Genomic DNA, 23,609 nt, shown 5'->3' on the forward strand with positions numbered 1-23,609 from the left:
GAGAGATGCTAACACAGAGATAAATCAGAGATTAGAATTATCTGACAAAGATGACAAAGACCTCAAAGGAAACATCATAAAAATACTTCAAACAACAACAGATTTTCTTGAAACAAATGGAAAATTAGAAAATCTCACCAAAGACATAGAAGATATAAAGAAGAACCAAAGGGTGATATCAATGACATGGTGGAGTATCTCCAAAAATCCTTTCCTCCACAAAAACAATGAGAATATTTGTAAAAAATTGTCAAATAAACTTTTTTAGAACTCTGAAAATTAAGCAAAAACTTGCAACAATGTGCACAGTATTTACCTAAGAAAAATGCCTGAATCTCAGGAAGAACAGCTTGGTGGCATTTTTAATTTGCCATATTCTCACCCCTCCACCCAAGCTCCATAACAACCATGAAAACCAACAGCCTGCAAACATGATGTAAAGCCTGGCACCAAGTGAAGAGGGTGGAGAGGTTGGAGCTCTTTAAAACACCATTCTGTGAGAATTGTCATCATTTCACCAGTCTGGTACTTCCTGGAAGATGCTATTCACAAAGCTCTCTGTAGTTTACCTGACATGGAGCTCAACTAGTATGAACAGACTTCTCCTAGGAAGCGTTTGTCAAAAAAAAAAAAAAAAATTCAGAGGTAATTGTTTAACATTATGACTGTCTGATGTGGTAGATAATAGGAATAAGGTGTCCTTAGAGGACTCTGAAAAGCTCAAATATATTCCTGAGAATTTAGAAAGTCATGCAAATAACTAGAACTGTGTACATGCCCAGAGCAATGTATATGCCCAAGAAAGACCTGAGAAGGCCCTAAATTCTCAACTTGTGACTAATTTTGAAGCTCTGAGCAAGTAAGAAGTGAAGGCTATACATGGAGCTGTAAATTGCATGGCTGAATGTTGAAAGCATGCCCAAAAAAGCATGCATAGCCTCTCAACAAAGACTGGCAGATTTGTTGGTTTTGGGTTTTAAAGAAACCTCTGTCCAATAAAAGGAAACATAGTCCAATTAAAAAATGGGCAAATGATTTGAACAGACATTTCTCCAAAAAGATATTCAAATGACCAATAAACATTTGAAAAGATGCTCAACATAATAAGTCGTTAGGGAAATGAAAATCAAAACCACAATGAGGTATCACTTCACACCTACTAGAAAGGGTAATAATTAAAAAGATGGACAATAACAAGTGTTGGCAAGGATGTGGAGAAATTGAAAATCATATATTGCTGGTGGGAATGTAAAATGATGCAGCCACTTTGGAAAACATCTGGCACATCCTAAAAAGTTGAAGAGTTACCATATGACCTAGCAATTCCACATCTAGGTATATTCCCTACCCGAGAGAAATGAAAACATACTTCCACACAAAGCATGTACATAAATGTTCATAGCAGCATTATTCATAATAGTCAAAAATTGAAACAACCCAAATGTTCATCAATTGATAAAATATATCCAAACAATGGAATTATATCCATCAAAAGGAATGAAGTATTGATATATGTTACAATGTGAATGAACCTTAAAAACATTCTAAGTGGAAGAATCCAGTCACAAAAAACCCACGTTGTATTAGTGTGTTAATACGAAATGTGCAGAATAAGCAAATTTACGGGTAGAAGTAGATTAGTGGTTTACCAGGCCAGCATTAAGAGGTAGGAAGAAATGGGAAGTGACTACTATTATGATGCTTTTTTGGGGGTGATGAAAATGTTCTAAAATTGTGGTGATGGCTCCATAACTAAAAATATACTAATATACAAATATATTAGTATACTAATATCGAATTTGCTAAAAACAACAAATTGAACACTTTTTTTTTTTTTTTTTTTTTTGGAGAGACAGAGGTCTTGCTGGTTTGGAACTCCTGACCTGAAGCGATCCTCCTGTCTTGGCTTCCCCTAACACTGGGATTACAGGTGTGAGCCATCGTGCTTGGCCCAGATACTTTAAATGGGTGAATCTTCTGGTGATTCCTAAAATCCACATTTGATGAATCTGGATTTTTCAAAACTGTGTAAAATATCCATTACCTTTCTAAGATCACTTCTTTCCTTTAGTCTGCTTAAATGGAAAAGCTGGTAATTTCATCTGTGCCAACATTCATACAAAATAAAAATATAGTCTGTATTTAAAAGCAGCTTTTGTTCATATGCTTTAATTATTTCATTTACTAACACATCAAAGCTTGCTGAAGCAAAATAACTGGCCCGTGATCAAAAAGCAAATAAGAGTCATCTGGATTTCAACTCTGGTTGTCTTAAGCCAGCCTCAGCCTGCACTTCATGACATCCTTAGGGAACTCAGTGTGGAAATGGATGCAACCATATAAACACGGAAGCTGTTTTCAACGTGCTTTAGAAATTATAACACAGCAACCATTCTGGCTACAATGTGGCAGGCACCGTACTCAACACTTTATTCACAAGGTGTTATTAGTTCATCACAACAACTCTAAGAATTAAGCTAATTCACAAACTAGAAAGATGAAACAGAAAGATACCAGGAATTCGTGCAGTTAAATGGAATACATCTAGTCCCAGTGATCCACAGTATCGTCAAAACATAGCTAAGTTGGGGGCGAGGAAGCAAGCTTAGTAATCATCCAAACTTGGCTTAAAGTGTGGTTCTCACTGAATTCTCTGAGCTTCAATTTACTTAACTGTGAATCAAGGGTAGTAACAATGACCGCGTTCGACGATGGGAAAGATGCCACGCTCACAAGCAGACAGATCCTAGTACACCTGAAATCCAACCGGGAGTGGGGGACAGCGGCGGGGAAGTGGGGAGTGTGGAAAAGACTGGTAGAAGAGCTTTTAGGAAAGCTCTCACCCCGTCGCTAGCTCCTTCCTAGCCCAAGTGCCAGCCCTTAACTTCACATTTTACAGATTCCCTCCCAGGTCTTGATCCTGCCAAGGAGGAGGGTCCCACCCCTTGCGGAAGATCCTCCTCACTCCACTCACCAACATGGGGACTCCATAGCGGAGAGTCTTGTTCTTGCGAAAAGCACGCATCACCGCGGGTGCCAACATGACTGAACTCTTCCATCGGCTCAGAACTCCAAGCGGGCCCAGCGCAGACTCCCAAATCTCAGCAGCTCACGCTCTCACCCAGACGAGTACGTCCTTGACTCACTTCCTTTTCATTGGTTATTTGGTGCTCGGTCCTTAGTGAATGGTTTCCGCTAGGCAAAAGCAATCGAGCCATCGTAACATACTTGTGCGTCCGCCCAGAAATGTGGGCGTCAGCGTTTTTGGTTCCGTAACGTCGGCGTGCAATTGGGATTTAGAGATTTGAATCGGTTTACGATCACCACCAAATTGATCTGGAAACCAGTACTTCCCACGTTCTGGGTCCTAACTAACGTCTTCTTAGAACACTCCCTTAGGCACATAGCCACTCGATAAAATCAGCTAAGGAAAAAAGTATTTTGAGGCCGGGCGCGGTGGCCTGGGTGGGTGGCCTGTAATCCCAGCACTTTGGGAGGCCGAGGCCGGTAGATCACCTGAGGTCAGGAGTTCTAGACCAGCCTGGTCAACATGGTAAAACCCCGTCTCTATTAAAAAAAAAAAAAAAATACAAAAATTAGCCGGGCGTGGTGGCAGGCGCCTGTAATCCCAGCTACTGGGGGGCCGAGGCAGGAGAATCGCTTGAACCCGGGAGGCGGAGGTTGCAATGAGCAGAGATCGCGCCATCGCACTCCAGCCTGGGGAACAAGAGCGAGACTTCGTCTCAAAAAGAAAAAAGAAAAAAAAGTATTTTGAAGCTGGTACTCCAGTCTTTATGGCTATTTGTGGGATGAGGAATTTACCAGTTTAATGGAGACTTTTAAAAATAAATCGCTTTTGAAAGATTAGGTTGAAATGTAATCAGTGTAGTGTCTCATCAGTCATTACTGAACTTTTAATGCTAATGATTTTACTGTGAGATAACCTGTAATCTTTAGTCATTTATGAATGTCTATTTTCCAATGATTCAGCAACCATACAGGCCACCTTTCAGCGTGTCATTGAAAGGGTTCTAGGAACACAGATAAAAATATATGATCCTTACCTTAAAGACACTGGCGATTTCATGGGCACAGAAACAAACATGTGTAAAGTACTGGGATAGCTTAGGAAGCCGATCCCCCACGTGTCCCATTTACCAGAGTGAATCAGAGTGCAGGTGATGCGGAATATTATCTTCCATGCTATTCCTGAAATATTTCCATCTGTCCCTGCCTCTCTGTTACCACTGAAATGTTCCTTTTTTTAATTCCGTATCATCTTTTCACCTATTAAAGTAGCCTCTTAAGTGGTCTCCAGAAGAGAAACTCCAGATCTACTGCAGGCTACTCCAGTGAAACTTATCCTTTTGGCTAAGATCAAGTGTAGTATCTGTTCTTAACAGTTTAATATCTGACACATTCTCTATCCAAGGAAAATATGTTAAATGGGTTTTTGAAGCAAGGAGATGGAATAGGAGTTTGCTCCACCACTCTACACATCAACCTGTATTTCAATACCTCCAGAAACCCAGGAACGGTGCATCTCTCCCATCTTATTTACTTCCTTTTGATATTTCAAAATTCATGCAGACCAGGCATGGTGGCTCATGCCTGTAATACCTGCAGTTTGGGAGGCTGAGGCAGGAGGATCATTTGAGCCCAGGAGTTCGAGACCAGCCTGAGCAACAAAGCAAGACCCCATCTTTACAAATAATAATAATAATGATAATAAAATAGCCAGGCATGGTGGGGTCTCAGCTACTTGGGAAGCTGAAGTGGGAAGATCACTTGAGCCCAGGAGGTCCAGGCTACAGTGAGCCGTAATCATGCCACTGCACTGCAGCCTGGGTGACACAGCTAGACCCTGTTTCAAAAATAAATAAATAAATCTCACGTGGCATCCAGGTTAGTTAAGCGTATCACATCTCCTACTTTCCCTAAGATCCTAGAAGCCAAAGGCGCTGCTCTAAAACTCTAGCGTTTTCCTACATCTTCACTACATAAAACATCAGCCTACTGGATACTACTCCATCAAAACCCGGCACCTAAGTAGTAGCTAATAATGGGTTAAATCGTATACATATATTCAAAATAATGCTAGAGTCGATAATCTTACACTTTTCAGATAAGGCATCTATCCAATTTAAGGCACCCTATGTCTTTAGTATCTTGTTTGTTCAATCACTCAAATAAGCATTTATTGAGAACCTTGAAATGGCCCTGAAGGAGTAACTGTGAACAGTAGGAATTACAAGTATGCTGGCAGATTGTCAGGTGACAAAATCTGTGACACTGAGGAATGTAAGTACCTATCAAATCATACTACATAGGTGGTAAATTTTACCATCTATGCATAGCGCCCTTCTTAAGCATCACTACTGTATACTTCAGTTTTTCCATCTGTTAAATCGGAATGAGTGATATTTGTCATCAGTTTACGATTCTCACAAAAAGGGAACACAAAATTTCTTACCAGTATGGAATCTGTTGCCTTCCCAGAAATATGACTCAAATTCCATGTGTTTCCATCGTTAATAAACAGTTAAAATGCTGACTCAGCTATCTTAACTGTAAGAAGTTACAAAAAATGTATATTCAGGAAATGGGGCATCTCCACCATCTATGCCAGTCCCTGAGGACTGGTATGTACTTGATATCCAGGCAGGTTATATTATCCTCTAGTATCTGCTCTACCAGCATTTAACTCATGCAAGTACATGGGAGCGTTGTTATAAAACAAAAACAAAAACACCAGTCTTCTTGAGAGCTTTAGTCCTGAAGTTAGGTTTTAGAATTATGGTCAGAACTGGCCGGCCACAGTGGCTCATACCTGTAATCCCAGCACTTTGGGAGGCCGAGGCGGGCAGATCACCTGAGGTCAGGAGTTTGAGACCAGCCTGGCCAACATGGTGAAACCCTGTCTCTACTAAAACTACAAAAATTAGCCAGGCATGAAGGCTCATGACTGTAATCCCAGCTACTCGGGAGGCTGAGGCAGGAGAATCACTTGAACCCGGGAGGTGGAGGCTGCAATGAGCCGAGATGGTGCCACTGCACTCCAGCCTGGGCAACAGAGCAGAATTATGGCCAGAATTCATGGCTATGGTAATCGAAAGATTAGTTACTTCATGAATCTTTGTTTACTTTGATAATGCCATTGAATCTACTAATTGTTTTTTTTTTGAGACAGGGTCTGCTATATTGTTCAGGTTGGTCTTGAACTCCTGGGCTCAAACAATCCTCCTGCCTTGGCCTCCTAAGTAGCTGGGACTACAGGTGTGTGCTACCATGCTTGGCTTACCATCTAATTTGATTCACTCAAAAACCTTATGATGGGGGCAGAACATGATGCCAGACTCATCTTATAGGTTAACAGACTAAGGCTCAGAAAAGTTAAGAGGCAAACACAAGGTCTCACTTTGGAAGTGGTACAAATATCCCAAACAGAACTAAATTTCCTGTAGAATTGGACAATACTGACTATCTCCTTGAAATTCTCTCCTCCTGTGGCTTTTATGGAAGTTTCACTGCCATGGTCCTCTCCAATGGTGAGACTTCTTTTTGTTGTCTTCAGACTTACAAACCTTAAACTGAGTCCTTAGTCCCATTTTTTCCCTCTGTCTCAGTTACTCTCAAACTTTAGTGTGCACCAGAATCCCTGGGACAGCATTAAAACAGACTGCTGGGCCCCATCACCAGAGTTTCAGATTTAGTAGATCAGGGATGGGGCCTGAAAATCTGCCCTTCTAACAAGCTTCTGGGTGATGCTGCTGGTCTGAGGACCACACTCTGACAACCACTGCTCCATCCTCTTTCCCTAGGTAAACTCCACTTTCACATTGGCTTCAAATTTTATCACAGCGTGGAAGACTTCTGGTACACTTCCAGGAGCCTGAACGATTTTCTAACACCTCAAAGTCAACATGCCACCAAGGTTTATTTTAATCCTTTCCTCCTTTTCTCCATTCAATCTAATTTCTATGGCTAGAACTAGAGTAGCTAAGAGTTGGTCTAGTTCAGTCCAACTTGAAACCAGTTAAAATTGTCCTTGATATTGTTCAGCTAGAAAATCAACTGTTTCTTCTTTAATGCACTTTCTCTTATGATAGTGATCATGAACATTCCAAGTTTAGAATTATTGCTGTATATGCCTTATTACTTTTTATGGAGTATAAGATATGGGGTAAACGGGACCATGTCTAATACATTTCTGTTTTCCATGACTTCCTTCATAGTACAAAACCACAATGCATAATTTTCTGGAAAAACAAATGAAATGACAGGAGCAGCCAGGAGTGGTAGCTCACATCTGTAATCCCAGAACTTTGAGAGGCCAAGGCGGGAGGATCACTTGAACCCAGGAGTTTGAGACCAGCCTGAGCATCAGAGCAAGACCCTGTCTTAAAAAAATAATAATAATAAATAAAACAAACAAACAAACACAAGGAAATGGCAGGATCTTCCCATATCATGCTATACAGTGAAGGATGAAGAATACATGTCTCACTGCAGCCTCAACTTCCCAGGCTCAAGTGATCCTGCCACCTCAGGCTCCCGAGTAGCTGGGACAACAGGTCCATGTCAGCACACCTGGCTTTTTTTTTTTTTTTTTTCATTTTTTTTAGGGACGGGGTCTCACTATGTTGCCCAGGCTGGTCTCAAATTCCTGGGCGCAAGCAGTCCTCCCACCTTGGCCTCCCAAAGTGCTGGGATTTCAGGCATGAGCCACCATGCCCGGCCAGTAATTCTCAAACCAAACAAAAATCTGCTTTGTAACACTTTGGAGAGAAGCAAAGGTAACTATTCCATACAAAAGTGCTAGAGGTCTCTTCTGTACAGACAGACAAAAGAAACCGAAAGGAATTCAAAGACAACGGCAATGTCCTAAAGTACACTATTACTTGGATTACAAATTTCATCAGGTAGAGCAAAGCAGGAACTCTAGCCTGCTGGTTGTCACAGGGTTAAGCCCTATCTGAAAGCTTTCTGTCTAAATATTGTTAATTAACTAGGGTTTCCTTTTTGGGTAGGTGGATGGGTGCTTTTGTAATATAAGTCAGTGGTGAAACAGGATTTTATCTATTGAACTTTATGTTTAAAAAAAACTTCACAGAAACACTTATATTTAGAAATATGAAGACAAATGTTTGAATTGAGAGCAAGTGAAGTGCACTTTTATCTCAGGATAAACTTCCTGGAAAGGAAGCCAATAAAATGTCCTGTCTGTATGTGTTTTGTGTTGTTTTAAATGCTTGAATAACATCTATTGTCTACCACTGGTTTTAAAAAAAAAGAGTAGTCAAATACCATTGTACACACAAAGTTTCATATAAAACAAAACACAATGCACATCCAATAGAATTGGAACTTGATGCCTCAAAAATGAATCTACTTCCTAAAATAATCACTTCCAAATCAAACAACATTTTGAATAACCCCCAAACTGAGGAGGATATCAAAATAGAACTTACGTTATATGGCAGTTAATAAAAAGGAAAAAACTTCATATGAAGTCCTATGATTGCACATGACTGAAAACAAATATCCAACTTATGAAAAGGAAAAGTACAACAAAAAAAAGCCCAAAACCAAAAACACAAAGGAAAGCATAACGAGGGAATTAACCAAAATAAAAGCTAAATTAAAAAAAATAGGAAACAAGCAAAAATACAAGGATTAGTAAAACCATCCCAGGTGATATCAGCAGAACAAATAGTCAATTGACAGAATCTTTTTAAAAATTATTAATATGCTTTAAGCCACTTAAGTTTTGCAGTGGTTTGTTACATAATTGGTAACTGACACACCTTTGCCTATCAAGAAAGAACATGGCCATTCTATACATACTGTAGACTACCAATTTGACTTCAGGCCTGAACTGCTTAACATGGGTGACGGAGCAATGATGACCAATGTAAACTGCCTTTTCTCTTCATATCAAAGTCAGCTGTATGCAAACTAACTTAGAATAAAGGTCAACAATATTCAGTTCTGACAAGTCCTTTTTCATGCTGTGGCACAAACCCACTTCTGCCTTCTATGTATCTTATAAGGCTTTGGGGGATGAAGGGGATACAAGATAGTAAATGTTGGCAATTGCTTGCAAACATTGCGAATAAATACACAATGATACTGCTACTGCTATTATAGAACATTTAACCTAGTGCAGTCAATTTCCTGTTATCCATAATGGAAGGATGTGATAGCATGGTTGAATCAAATTGAGTATAGTAAACCTTAATTTTCTAGAATAGTGGAAGGGCGGTGGACTCCTCATTGGCTTGAAGTAAATTCCCAGGTCTGGAACTGACTAGTTATGTATCTTGAGCAAGTTATTAACTTCTTTAAGCATAAAGTTACCTCCCCTATAAAAATGGAATATTGACACTGCCTTGCACAGATACGAGAATTTGGCATTAAGTTATACAAAAGGGCAGCCTAATGCAGTGGCTGGTACCATGGGAAGCAGAGACACTAAGGTGTTATAGTTATGAATGCAGGTTTTGAAGCCAGATTGCCTGGGTTTAAATCACAGCTTTGGCACTTAGTAGCTGTGTAACTTGGGCAAGTTACTTAACCTCTCTATGCCTTTTATCTATAAAATGAAGATAACAACAGCAGTTATCTTAAGAGTTGTTTTGAGGCTTAAATAAATATTATACATGCAAAGGCCTTAGAACAAAAGCTGGAATATTGATAAGAGCTCCATAATTGTTAACAGGATATCAATGTCCTGTTCCTTATCTCCTATGTCAAAGCCTCAAACTGATCATTTAGATATCTTCCTCTTTCCACAATTCTGTCAGAGGTGTTACCCTAAGAATATCTAGTACATAGTAAGCACTTATCAGATATTTGCTGAATGAAGGAAAAAACCCTCATCTGGAAGGAAAAAAAATGAGATATTTAATCAACGGTCTTCAAAATAAGGTGAAAAAAGATTGTAAAGATTCAATGACAAAGTTTTATTAAATACCAATACTGGCTAGGCACAATTAGACACATTATTATCTCATTTGCTGTATCTGGTATCAAACAACAAAGCCTGAAAGATTACCATAGATTTTGATGGCCTCATTAACATAATTAATCTGTAGTGACATTCCCTGGATAATAAATACAGTTTTATGTCCGTGTGTCTTCTGTGTCTTCCAAGTTGCTACAGGGCTCTATTTGATCTGAGAAACTGACTGCTGTTTACATCCAGGTATGCAATGTGACATCAGAATTGAAGCAGAAAGGAAGCAAAACAAAATAGGGTTCATGAGGAAAATAATCTTCTAAGAACTAACATGGCCTGGAGGTAAAATGCAAATATATCCGGTAATAAGAAGCCCAGATTACTGCAGATAAAAGATTAAAATAGGATTCAATTATTCATCTCCATTTGCAAATCTACAAACTAGGAAGAAGGACTAACCCTTTTCCTGGGATTAGTAACTAAATTTAATGATTACAGCAAATATAAAGTTCTTTTGTAAATTATTGTTGGTTAATGATTGACTTGCATTGACAACACACTTTAGCTCTCGCCCCTTTCATTCTCCCCCTGCAAGAACAAAGGCAAAATGAACAGTGAGGAAAACCTGGAAACAGGACCGAGTGTTTGCTATCACTTGATTCCTTTGAAGGAGCAATGCTTTCTCATAATATAGGTTTTATAGTATCATCAAGTACATCAGTTAAGCAAATCAAGTGTTTTGTGTTCTGTATATAAATTGCATAATACAAGAGTCTGTGGCAGTTAAGAATCTGGTTCTGCACTTTGGGAGGCCGAGATGGGTGGATCACGAGGTCAGGAATTCAAGACCAGCCTGGCCAAGATGCTGAAACCCCATGTCTACTAAAAATACAAAAATTAGCCAGGCGTTGTGGCACACACCTGTAATCCCAACTACTGGGGAGGCTGAGGCAGGAGAATCGCTTGAACCTGGGCGGCAGAGATTGCAGCGAGCTGAGATCGTGCCACTGCACTCCAGCCTAGGCAACAGAGCAAGACTCCGTCTCAAAAAAAAAAAAAAAAAAAAAAAAAAAGAAAAGATCTGTTTCTGTTCAGAATCCTTAAAATACTGTCTTCTTTTTTATCACAATTGCCCTTTTGGATGTGAGTGCTGGTCTCAAAAAGATTTGCAGTTAAAAGAGGAACAGCAAAAGAGACTTACACCAAAATAGCAACCAACTCTAAAACTATTATAGGTGAGAGGTAGACAGCTTCATAACTCAATCTTCTACTACCAGGTGATGTTAAAAAAATACTTTAACATCAAAATCACCTACAAATATTCCTCCACTTTCATATGCTGAGCAATTTCAGCTTAGAGTGACTAAGTGTTATTTATCTCTCTATCTTCGGCACCTAGCACATAGTAGGCACTCATTAGTTATTTGCTGAATGAAGGAAAAAAACCTTCATCTGACCAAGGATAAATTTCACTAAAATTGACTATAACAAAATCTGTATGGGCTCCACATGAAAACTACATGAACTTCACTTCCCCACATACCTGACAGCCTATATACTTCCTTATGTTTCATTTCTTTAAATATACTTTAAAAATTGCTTATTTACACAATAAAAACAATGTCCACCATAAAAAAAAAGTCTCTAGTTTAGAACTATTGGAATTAGTCTCAGAATAACTCATCTGATTGGATTTGATATGAGATCATTCTCAGATTGTTCTGTGGAATCTCCCAATTCCAATAATGATGCTTGCAATATCCTTTAGCTGTCTATCAGTTCTGGTCTTTATTCAGGCCCAAAGAGAGAAGAAAGAAGTAGACTAAGATAAAATGGGTAGTCTGTGTATTCATGTAGTGAATATATTCAAGACATAAATATGAGACAGAAAGGTCACTTCTGCAACAAACTAAGTCTGATCAGAGTTAAGTTAGCTTCCCTCTCTGAGCCTTTATTTTTCTCATCTCTAAGACAGATTCATCCTAGAAGCTCTCTGGTCCTTTTTAGCTTCAGTGTTCTATGATTGGTTCTCATTTAATCGATGCACCAACTGAAACACTCACTAATCATACATTTTGCTGGAGGTTGATCAATCCTTAGCAAATCAGGAAGAAATGAATGTTCCACTTACTTCGTGCAGAAGCTCAGAAAGCTGGGCTCTAAAGGCCCAAGTTTTTGTTGTTGTTGTTGTTGTTTTGCCTGAAGCAATGTATGTAATTTAATAATTTAAATAGTGTTTAGTTTAATTAAACAGTGTCTTGTTTAAATGCTATATAACATTTTCAACTGCGGCTGCACACCAGAATCACTCAATGAACTTTATTTTACTGCTGCTTGAGTCCCACCCTCAGAGGTTCCTTTTAATTGATCTGTGTGCAGCCTGGGCATGGGGACGTTTATAAGCTCTCCAGATGATTCTAACCTGAGCAAAGGGAATGATGATTGGCATAGAGCAATGAGTCTCAAACTTTAGCATGAATCAGTCACCTGGAAGGATTACAAAAACACAGACTGTGAGATGCCACGCTCAGAGTTTTTGATTCCCTAGGTCTGGAACTTCTTTTTTCTCTTCTGGGAACTTGCTTTTTGTTTTTTTTTGTTTGTGTGTTTTTTTGTTTTTGAGACAAGGTCTCACTCCGTTGCTCAGGCTAGAATGAAGTGGAGCAATCACGGCTCACTGCACCTCAATCTCCTGGGCTCAAGCAATCCTCCCGTGTAGCTGGGCCTACAGGCATGCACCACTAATTTGTTTGACTTTTAGTAAAGACAGGGTTTCATCACGTTGTGCAGGCTGGTCTCAAACTCCTGAGCTCAAGTGACCCGCCTGCCTAGGCCTCCTAGAGTGCTGGGATTACAGGCATGAGCCACCATGCCCAGCCTATGAACTTGCTTTTCTAACAAGTTCCCCAGTAATGCTGATCCTTTTGTCAGGACCTTGCTTTGAGAACCACTTCCAGTGAGAGAATATCATTGATGCTGGCATCTGAAGTCCTCAGTTTAAATCCTGATTCTATTATTACCACCTATGTAATCCTAGTCAAGTAATTTTTTCTCTCATTTTTAGTCTCTTTGTGACAATACTTAGATCCCAGAGTTGTGAGACATGAAATAATGTACCAATCAGAGTTTGGTACAGTCCCTGGCATAGAACACAATAACAAATATTAACTTCCTTTTTCCATTATACATGGCTAGATGGAACAATTAAGTTAAATCGATAACACATAAGTTGAAACTTCACAGGAAAACAAAGTACAGCTAGTTGAAGCAAACAATATCTTATAATTATACACGTAATACAGAATGATAGAGAAATGTTTTAAGTACTTAAAAATACCTTCGTTCAATTTTCAAAACTTTGAACGTAATAATTTAGGTAGTAGGAACATTAGATGCAATCTATAGAAGAAATATTAGACTCAATCTATGAAGAACATGAATTTTTTTACAACCTATAATGGATTCTGATACCTGATCTATAATTTTAGTTTTCTATAGAATCAATAATATAATTAGTGTACCTGCTTAAAACTGTATTACATTGATCTTCAATGCTATTTAATTTCTGAGAAAACCTAAGTTATGAGTACATCAGAATCTCTGTTATCAACCAAAGCAAAACTTCTACCAACAACAGGATGGATACTTTTTAAACAAATTTACATATACCAACAAGCAAAAAACTAGAGCTTTCATTCCTGCTTGACATTTTTTTCACTTTGTGTGTCTCAAGGCTCTCTCAGGAATCAGTGTCCAAACCATGAGGTGAATCCTGGGAGGTAAGCAAGCTTGCTGTAGAAGCCGCTGTACACGCCTTCAGGAACAGAAAGGGTACCAGAGGCTGTGCCCTCCTAGTGTGGCTGGTTGGAGTGACAACTAGAATGTTGTCCGTGTTTTTCTGTGGAACCTACAATGAGTCCAGTTGTCTAAGTAAGTCTCAAAGGTATTGAATAGTTGATGTCAAAAGGCACTTTATGTCAGGACTGTTTAAAGCAAGTTTCTCCCTATACCAGTAGTGACCCAGAGGCAAGGTCTTACTGGACCTCTTATTTTCAAAAGCCTTCCCTTTCCAATCGAGCCTGATGCCATTATGTGACATCTTTTTTTCCCTGAATTTCTAAAAGAAAATGTGATGATTACCTGCATATCTTCTTTGTTGCTGCATCGTGTTTTGCATGGTACCCCTTTAATATTGTTTTCAATACTTAGCCTGCTGATATACTTTTAACTTCTCACCTGTTTATGAATTCTCTTAACTAGGCTGTGAGGTCCTTAAGGGTCTTTAACTTGTCCCTTTCCTCCACGTAACTTTCTCAAATGCCCCAGTTCTCAGTAACTTTTCTCTTTTGCTGCCTGTAATATAAACATGACCCCTACTTACACTGTCCTACCTATGTGGCCAATAAGAGTGTTGTCTTCACAGTTGGAACCCAAAAGCCCTATGGGATGGAGGATGTGCACTGTACTTCTTTGTAAAAGTGTCTTGACAAAGCTGATGTCCAATCAACATTTAATTACCAGACTGTCCAAGCTAGAAATGAAATACAGTTGATTGCCTGAGTCCTGATAATCTTGCTAACAAAATTATAAAAGGCCTATAGTATGGCCAATATATTTGGCTAATGGAAATGATTTTCTTAAAGCCAGAAAATTCAGCTACCCATAGTGCTTAAAACCAGCCTTAAAAGAACATGAACAGGATGGTTCCCACCTTATCCAGATCACTGGCATTCCACAGTATCCATTCATTCATATCCTCCTCCTAGGCTGCATGAAACACCTACCACATTTCCCTACCTCCTAAAGCAAACAAAACTCTTTTCCTCCCTCTTGCTGCAAAAAGGCTTATTAATTAAAAGCCGTATGTAGTGTATAAAGCCTTTCAAAAATACTAGCAATCCATGCCTTTTTTTTTTTTTTTTTTTTTTTTGAGATGGAGTCTTGCTCTGTAGCCCAGGCTGGAGTGCAGTGGCGTGATCTTGGCTCACTGCAACCTCCGTCTCCCAGGTCCTGGTTCAAACAGTTCTCCTGCCTCAGCCTCCTGAGTAGCTGGAATTACAGGAATGCGCCACCATGTCCAGGTAATTTTTGTATTTTCAGTAGACATGGGGTTTCACCATGTTGGTCAGGCTGGTCTTGAACTCCTGACCTTGTGATCTGCCTGCCTCGGCCTCCCAAAGTGCTGAGATGACAGGTGTGAGCCGCTGCACCCGGCCTCATTTTAACTAAATCTGAAGCCAGAGTTGATTTGATGCCCATCCTGCCAGGGAGGCAGTTCCTTCCCTCAGGTTTGTTTGTTAGTAGAAACCAAAAAGTAGCCTGAGAGGGTTCAGGTGCCACCTTGGAGGCACTACCTTATCTTTTGTCCTTTTAGAGTTTTCTTGCTGGGGTGTTTGGCTCCAGCACTATAGCCCTTACCACAATCATTCCACCTGGTTCTTCAATAGGACTCTGAGGTATCAAAAAAGTCACTAGGGCAGCCCAGAGATTGGTACGATTTACCTTTACACCTCAAAGTTTTTTAGATGTGAGCAGCGCTGGATTATGGCAATTTACCTTATAATAACTCACCATAGTTGGCTGTTATAAGAATAAATATTGTTCTTCTAAGATTTGTAATTAGTTGCTTCAGTTATTACATTTTTTTCTATTTTTTTTTTTAAATAGAGATGAGGTTTTGCTATGTTGCCCAGGCTGGTCTCCTGGACTCAAGCAATCTCCCACTTCAGGCTACCAAAGTGCTGGGATTTACAGGCATGAGCCACCTCTCCCATTCTCAGTTATTATTTTAATAAATGAGACTGAACGTCCTCTTATAAGGCTCACTCCCTTGTTCCTACTACATTTGCTCTGTTTAAGTATCTCTTTAAATTCTTCAGTTAAGATCATCCCTTTTATCAGAAACCTAGACACCACAAAGTAACTTTCTCACCTTTAATTCTCCATAGGGATCACTATTATACTATAATATTTGCATACGTATGTGTATATATGTATTTGCTTTTTTTAAAAAGTAAAAATGCTCTTCTCACTCTGTCGATATAGGCACCCAGGTATGTAGTTAGAAATTAAATAAAGGCCACGATAATTTCCCAAGGAAGATCATTAAAAAGAAAAATCCTTTCTTCCTCAATATCACATAGCTGGCCTTTATGGCATGCCAGCTAAGAAAAAAGGTATTGCCTATGGTGACAGGAAGACTCAATCTTTCTCTCTTTGGGTTGTAGCTGAATTTCTATCAAAAGTCCTAGTAAAATATAGAACTCCTCATTTGTTCTAAGCCAAGTCTTTTCTTCAGTTTTCCTTCAAACAATACCTTTACTTTCCCATTAGAATACGAAGAATTGGAGACTGTGAACAGCAAGGTTTGGGGTGGGTATCAGTCACTTCAAATCTGGCTACGCAGAGAGACGGAAAAACATGGCAGAATAGCAGGGGTGGAGGGTGAGTGAAATGTATCTTCACTGGGAGTATTGAAAGAGAGCAAGTTTTTCAAAGTTGTTGCCGGTATCTCATGAAAGCCCAGGCTGCTACCATGGTGAGGGCAAACACTGGCACCAGCACCATAAATATGGGAATACCACTTGGGTCCCCTTCACCTCGATGTCCTATAGGTCCATTCTGCACCTGTAACTGGAAGGGAAAGAAAAATGTTAACTCTAGTGACTAATGTGTGTTTGCAACTGAAACGCCCAGGTTGATACATCACCTGGGTTTGTAGACTCTAGACCACCCAAAACTGTAACCCCCAGCAATACCTAGCAGAAGGAGTCCTCTCTTTGTCCTGAGCTGATGCATCAGTGTCACAGGATCTTTGGAAAGAAAATAGGTCTGATGGGGAGGCATTTAACCTTGCTGACCTAAAGGGACCCTGAGGGCAAGTCAGGTAATTTCTGTTTCTGTACTGCCTCTACCTTGCTATTTGTGTATCGTATCAGGAAAATGAAGACATGAGATAAAACCTATGATCTTATAGGGAACTTGGATATTACTTGGTGAGGAAGAAGGGGGGATCTTTCTGGAAATGTTTACTTAGATAATCAGTCATCAAAATGTAGTAAGAGCAGATGTGGGCAATGTCAACATAGGTGCAATACCAACATACATCCAATGCCATTACTTGAAAAATGCTTTCCAAATCCCAGAAGGCACCCAACTCCCTCCAAAGATGGGGTTTTGCCCTTCATCTGCTCATTTCTAATACTGGAGAGAGATGAAGGTGAATCTATATGGAACAGATGTAAAAAAGCAAAAAGAAATTATATCCTAGTGGTTATAATTTTCTATTGGCTAAGTGTTTCCTTTTGAGGCTGGATGGTCTTCATTTTAGTGATGGTTTTCAGGGTAGCTCTTCTTAATATCAACTTTTAGTGGCTAACTTGCAATAATTATGGCACCATCGTATTTCAGTTAAACTTCCTCATTACAACTCATAAAACTGACACTTCAATCTGAAAGGCAAGACTGCATGAAATACCATTATACCCTCTATTCCACCTCTATGTTTTTCATTCATTTGCTGATGAGCTGTCCTGAAAGGACATGCTCAATACGAAGGCATGGTTTTTAGGGCTAGGCCAATTCCCTGAACATAAGGGTCTTTTTTATTAGGAATTATTTATGGATGTTTCCTTAAAAGTGAACACTGGAAATAACTTCTCACATACCTTCCAAAAGAACTGTAATCATATTGAAGTGTGTCCCTATATTTACTTGTTTTTATCTACTGCACAAATGCTCCCATGCTTTAGAAAGAGAAAAGCCAAGGCAGAAGCAACTGATGACCAATATTATCTCTTATTAACCTGTTTTCTAATCCATTACACCCAGATTCTGCTTGCAACTGGTTGTTTTCTCAGGTATCTTTCACGTTCTGCCTTCTCTACTTTTTTAGGAACTCTTCTAAATGTTCTTAAGCTTCTAAATCCTTAGCCACTGAGTGAGGAAAAGAGTGCACCTATTTAAGAAGTAGCAAATTGATTTAATTTAAAGGTACATGGAACCTGTTTTGTGAATACGCTCAGAAATTCTCAATGCTATAGGAGGAATTATATCTACCCAGGCTTCCCTTTACATCATCATCCAAATTATAAAACACTAGGAAATAAGAAACAGATGCAGGGATAGGTGCTGCCGTGACTGAATTCTGAATTCCATTTCCTTTTTCCTGGAGTTCTCCTATGAACACTAAAGATTTGGTTAAGAGGGTCACCAAGTTGATAAATGAAGGGTTCATGGCGGTGACAGGGAAAAGCATATAGTGGGTACCAGAAAACCCACCATCTTTGTAGTGTTTTATCCAATGGTTTTATAAATAATTTTTCAAGGGTAGACATATGGTTCCTTCCCTACCAAAAAGTAAAATTGACTACGTTTTTTTACCATCTTTTTAATTAATTAACTAATTAATTTATTTTCCATTGGTCCATGTCACTCTTAAAATTTTTTATTTATTTTTATTATTATTATTTTTTTAAGAGATGAGGTCTCTCTATGTTGCCCAGGCTGGTCTTGAACGCCCGGGCTCAAGCAATCATACCACCTTGGCCTCCCAAAATGCTGAGAGTACAGATGTGAGTCACCACACCTGGCTCTTCTTTAATCATCTGTTTTAATTTGGTTGTCAAGCTTCATCTTTAAGGCATATTACCTTGAAGCAAGGACCTTGGTTATAAGCCATACTGTTGTGAATTTCTCTTTTCTTTTTCTTTTTTCTTTTTTTTTGAGACAGGGTCTCACTCTCTTGCCCAGTCTGGAGTATAGTGGTATGATCTTGGCTCACTGCAACCTCCACCTCCTGGGCTCAAGCAATCCTCCCACCTTAGCATCCCAAGTAGCTGAGACTATAGGTGTGCACCACCGTGCCTGAATTTTTTATATTTTTAGTAGAGATGAGGTTTTGCTATGTTGGCCAGGCTGGTCTCGAATTCCTGGCCTGAAGTGATCCGCCCACCTTGGCCTCCCAAAGTGTTGGGATTACAGGTGTGAGCCACCGTGCCTGGCCTGAATGTCCTTCAGTGATAAGCAAAAGTACCAATGGACCCCTCCCTTTGCCTGAGAAACTCTTCAGGGGAGTGAGGGTAAAACAAACAAAAAGCAATACTGAAGATTACACACATTGGGTTTATTCAGAAGTACAGTGCAAAAGCCTGGTGCCAGGTTTCTGGCTCGAAGTGATACCTACCCTGTGCTGCACTCTCAGAGACACAGCATAGCCTGCATTACGAAAGAGGTCTACAGCATCCTGGTGCAGCAGGTTCTTTAGGTCTTGGCCATTTACCTGACAAAACACCAAAGAGTAGTAAGAAAGGAAGAAGGCTATTATAAGTCCACAATTTATTTTCAAATGGCCAAACTTTAAATAACAAACTCCTTCAGAGCAAATTGCAAGGACTAGGAGTATGGGCAAAGTTACTTAGAGCTCAGAACTTAGAACGTTTTTCATTTTCAAAACTATGTTTTCCTAGAACTGAAGTTCCACAGGCCATCTGAAGAGAACCTAGGTAAAATAAAAAGTGGCCTCTCCTTCCTCTTAGCTTCTACGCCTGTCTCGTTTTGACATTTGGGAATCTGTTACTGTATTAGTATTTCTTCCATGAGTGTTAACCTGCTTCCTTACAGATAGCATGGTCTTCCAGGTTACCACCCTATCCTTTATATTCCTAAGCCCTGGCATTGCCAGCTGCAACTGTAGAAATATAACTCTATGACTCTCCACCAATTTATTTTGATGTCATATAAATCTATACTAGCCCATTCTATTGGGCTTTTCATAGTGAACAACTTCCTGTGATTCCACGGATACTCCTATCCATTATATCCAAATTAGTAAATTAGTCATCTTTTAATCAAAATTTAGTAAAAACCATATTCCTGTGATAATATAAATCCTTAAAAAAATTTCACTGTAGGTCACTCCTACCACTTAGAGGTGAGAGATGTGAAGGAATACTTGTATTAATACTTTTTGCAGTTAGGAGTGACATCGGCCACAAGTCATTATCTATCCTATGCTGTATTCAGTGGCACAGCACAGCCCACTTAGTGCAAGATTACATATCTTTTATACATGTCAATGTCATCGTTAACAGTAGCAGCAATAAGAACATCTGATATATTTATTTTGATAGGTTCTGTACTTTACATGCATTATCTCTTTTAATTCTCATGATAACCCTATGAGGTAGACATTATTTTTATCTCGTTTCCACAGATAAACTTGAAGCTCAGTGAGATTCGTGCTGGAGCTAGGGCTAGGATTTGTAAATAATGAAAGAAAGATCAAAGTATCCTTGCATTTCACTGTTCCTTCTGCACTGTTATTCTTCCATCTTGACTACCCTCTGCTCAGCTAACGCTCAACTATCCTCTGCTATCCTCTGCTCAACTATCCTCTGCTCAGCTAATGCTCAAGTTACTCCCTTATTCAACTCTCTCATTTTCCTTGTCACAATCTTCCTTCTCCAAGGCACTCATAATCTTCCCTCTACTCTCTCTCTTGCCAATACACTTGGTGAATGAATCTACCAACACTTCTGCCCTATAGACAGTCTATCTTTGTAAACCAATAGTTTCCAACTCCATTCCACTTCAGTCACCAATTGACATAAACTTAGACTTCAGTATTAGACATGCTTCAGCTCCAATATCTCAAACTCTTAAAAACCTGACAACAATTTCCACTCTTTTCACACTTTCATCTACTGAATTTCCTCCTTGTAACCTTTTTAGACTTTACTTGCATCCTTGCCCATCTAGGAGTTCCTGTTGTAATTTCAACAAAGCACTTGGTAAATCATTAGAATCCTTTGTCCCCATGATCTTCTGCCATCTTTCCAGTCCTGGGTCATATTCTGCAATCCTTTTCTTGCCATCACTGAGTTGAATATTCTGGGAGAAAGGTATATTCTCATTCTCCACCATAGACCCATACTAGCTGACTCCAGCTCATCCTTAAAACCCCTTCTACTCATTTACTGAACTCCTTAATAAACACGCAGTGATAGCTGTTCCAGACCTTTTTCCACCACCATCTCCAACCCCATTTCTACCTCTCTCCCTAGCTGATTCCTTTATCTTTTGTGAGAACACTGAGGACTTCTGATAAATGCTTTCTATATTTTCTTTCCTTCTCTCTCAAAGTTTCTTTATATCTTCTCACTACTCCTTTCCCCTAGTCTCTGAATTAGATCTATTTCCTTTTCAAGGTGAAACCATCCACTGATGATCTTGATCATACTTCTTCTAGCCTCCTTACAAAACTCACACAGACACTGTGTCCTCTTGATTACTTAATTATTATCTTTCTCTGCTCCTTCTCTCAACTAAAATTATACACCTCTATAAAGAAAACAATACAACTATTTCTTGGAATGCATTATCACTCTCTTCCCATCTTCTTTCCTCTTTCTTTGACTGCAAAATTTGTTCTAAGAACTGTTTGCATGCACTACCTCTATTTCTTCAGCATTCATTCTCTATTCCCCTGTAATCTCACAATGTATGAGGCAGAAGGGAAGAACATGTTTTTCTAAAGGTCACCAATGACTTCCAATTACCAAATCCTATAGCCGTTTTTGTCTTCAGACCACCTCCTCCGTTTTGGAATTTTCTCCTATCTTGGCATATGAACACTTAACATTCTTTGTTCTTAAATTATTCCTTTCCGGATTTCCTCTTCCCTTTCTTTCTCCTTAAGGTGAGTCAAGGTTGTTCAGTGTCAATCCTCTATCTTCTTTCTTTCTCTCCCACTGTGAGCTTTAACAATTTCAACCATAATCTGTAAGATAACTCCCAAATTTGTATCCTTACTTGTACTTCTGGATTTGCCAGTTTCTTGCTGGATGCCTATACCTGTATACTCTGCTAGACCCTAATTCAACATATCCAAAACCTCTTTATTACTTCCCACAAAAATCAGAATACATACCTTGCTTCTTATTGCCACTATCATTCCTTCAAACTTTTTTTTTTTTTTTTGAGACAGAGTCTTACTCTGTCCCTCAGGCTGTCACAGTGGTGTGATCATGGCTGACTGGAGACTTGAACTCCTGGGATCAAGTGATTCTCCTGCCTCAGCCTCCGAAAGTGCTGGGATTATAGGTGTGAGACATTGTGCCCCAGCCCAGGCTAAAATTTTGATAATAGGTTTAAACTCTCTCTGCTGTCAACTTTCATATACAATAGATTGCCAAACTCCACAGTCTAACACTATGACATCTCTCATATAGTATTTTCTTTCCTATTGCCTATTTTAGGCTGTTGACACTAAAAACAAAATAAAAACTTGGGACCCCAATCCACTATGTCAAGAAAAAAAATTAAGCTGCAAGCTGAGTCATGCAATAAACTGCTTTTCCTTTTGTTCCCAAGCAGATAGCTACAGATAACAGGTTAAATATCTCCACAGGTAATTACTCTACGTTCACCTTATCTTATGTAAAGTCCCAAAGCTTTCTTTTGCTTTCTAAGCAAAAGAAAATACATAATTGACTATTCCCTTGCCTGCTCCTTTCCTCTGGCAACATGTGGATTACCATACCTTCCCTCTTTGCTCTTCAGCCTACTTTTCCCCTTTAAATATTAAAACCCTCAAAATCATCTTTGGAGAAAGGTGCATACCTGTCTCCCAGGCATGTCCTTAACCTTGGCAAAAGAAACTTCAATCAATTTAGAAGACTCTTGGTTTAAAATACTTAGTTGAACTACTGTGATCACTTCTCTCTGATTTACTTTTCTCTAGGTTGGAACCGATTCAAATACTAGGTCTCCTGATTAATCTTCCTAAAGTACAACTCTGTTAGTACCACTTTACTGCTCAAAAAACAAAAACAAAACTGGGGAGCAAGGAAAGAGTACATACCTCGTTTCTTATGCTGATATGGAAAGTCTTCCAGGAAATGAGTCTAACCTATCTTCTCAGGTTAATTTCTATTTCCTTTCCTATATCTTATACTCTAGCTAAGTCACATAACTCACTGACTGGGACATAAAACATATTTTTTACCTTTATACCTGTGTTCAAACTGTATCTACCACCTAAATGCCCTTCCCTTTTAAAAAATTCTATTTATCTTCCAAGATGGATCTTGAAAAAGGATCAGTCCTGCTACCTACAGTGTAGAAATGAATACAGTTTTCTAGTTGAGGGACTTTAATTTCATGTTATGCCTTGGTTTTCTTGTTAGATATACTGTAGGGAAAGAACTTCAGGATTTCTATAACTATCACAATGAATTCTCAATGACTCAATTTTCTAGTTAACTCCTGACAGAATAGGTGTGAGATTGCTGACTGTCATGAGAATGCTCAGTTAAGTAATCTAGCCCATGTGATAGCTGTATTTCTCATTATAAAGAAATAAGTATTTTCTTTAGAGGCAGACAAGTAAGTTAATGATGCAGTCATGTCAATGAATGCCAAATGATGTCACAGCTCAATATCAGAGCATTTGTAATATAAATGCAAATGAGATAATTGGGTCACTATATTAAATGGTAGAAATACTGGGCTTAAAATAATCTTTGCCATAGTAGTCAGTAATAATTGCAGAGAATTATTGAACATAACCATGTCTGGAGCTGTCTGTTCATCTTACATGTATTAACTCATTTAGTCTTCACAATAGTTCTGTAAGTTAGGAACCCCT

General features: G+C 39.1%; 2 protein-coding genes and 1 non-coding gene across 7 annotated transcripts in view; 1 reads left to right on the forward strand and 2 right to left on the reverse strand.

The window, feature by feature from the left end:
- The window catches only part of COX16 (cytochrome c oxidase assembly factor COX16), a 34,859-nt gene extending 31,531 nt beyond the window's left edge, over positions 1-3,328 (reverse strand). The window contains exon 1 of one of the 3 annotated variants that reach the window (XM_019009903.4): positions 2,975-3,328. In XM_019009903.4, coding sequence (XP_018865448.3) covers positions 2,975-3,043 — 69 coding nt within the window. In that variant the 5' untranslated portion in view covers positions 3,044-3,328. The remainder of the gene's footprint in view (positions 1-2,974) is intronic. The other 2 variants (XM_004055376.5, XM_055362214.2) reach the window with 2 other exon arrangements.
- Positions 3,329-4,351: 1,023 nt separating this feature from the next.
- On the forward strand, positions 4,352-4,548 carry LOC115930734 (U2 spliceosomal RNA). Its single transcript, XR_004067343.1, has one exon. It is a non-coding gene; the product is annotated as a U2 spliceosomal RNA (small nuclear RNA).
- Positions 4,549-9,941: 5,393 nt separating this feature from the next.
- The window catches only part of SYNJ2BP (synaptojanin 2 binding protein), a 50,503-nt gene continuing 36,835 nt past the window's right edge, over positions 9,942-23,609 (reverse strand). For all 3 annotated transcript variants that reach the window (XM_019009899.4, XM_019009900.4, XM_019009902.4), the window contains 2 exons: positions 19,146-19,241; positions 9,942-16,594 (listed from right to left, as the gene is read on the reverse strand). In XM_019009899.4, the coding sequence (XP_018865444.1) occupies positions 16,454-16,594; positions 19,146-19,241 (237 nt within the window). In that variant the 3' untranslated portion in view covers positions 9,942-16,453. The remainder of the gene's footprint in view (positions 16,595-19,145; positions 19,242-23,609) is intronic.

Source organism: Gorilla gorilla, chromosome 15 (genome assembly GCF_029281585.2).
Source record: "Gorilla gorilla gorilla isolate KB3781 chromosome 15, NHGRI_mGorGor1-v2.1_pri, whole genome shotgun sequence".
NCBI classification, from domain to species: Eukaryota; Metazoa; Chordata; class Mammalia; order Primates; family Hominidae; genus Gorilla; species Gorilla gorilla.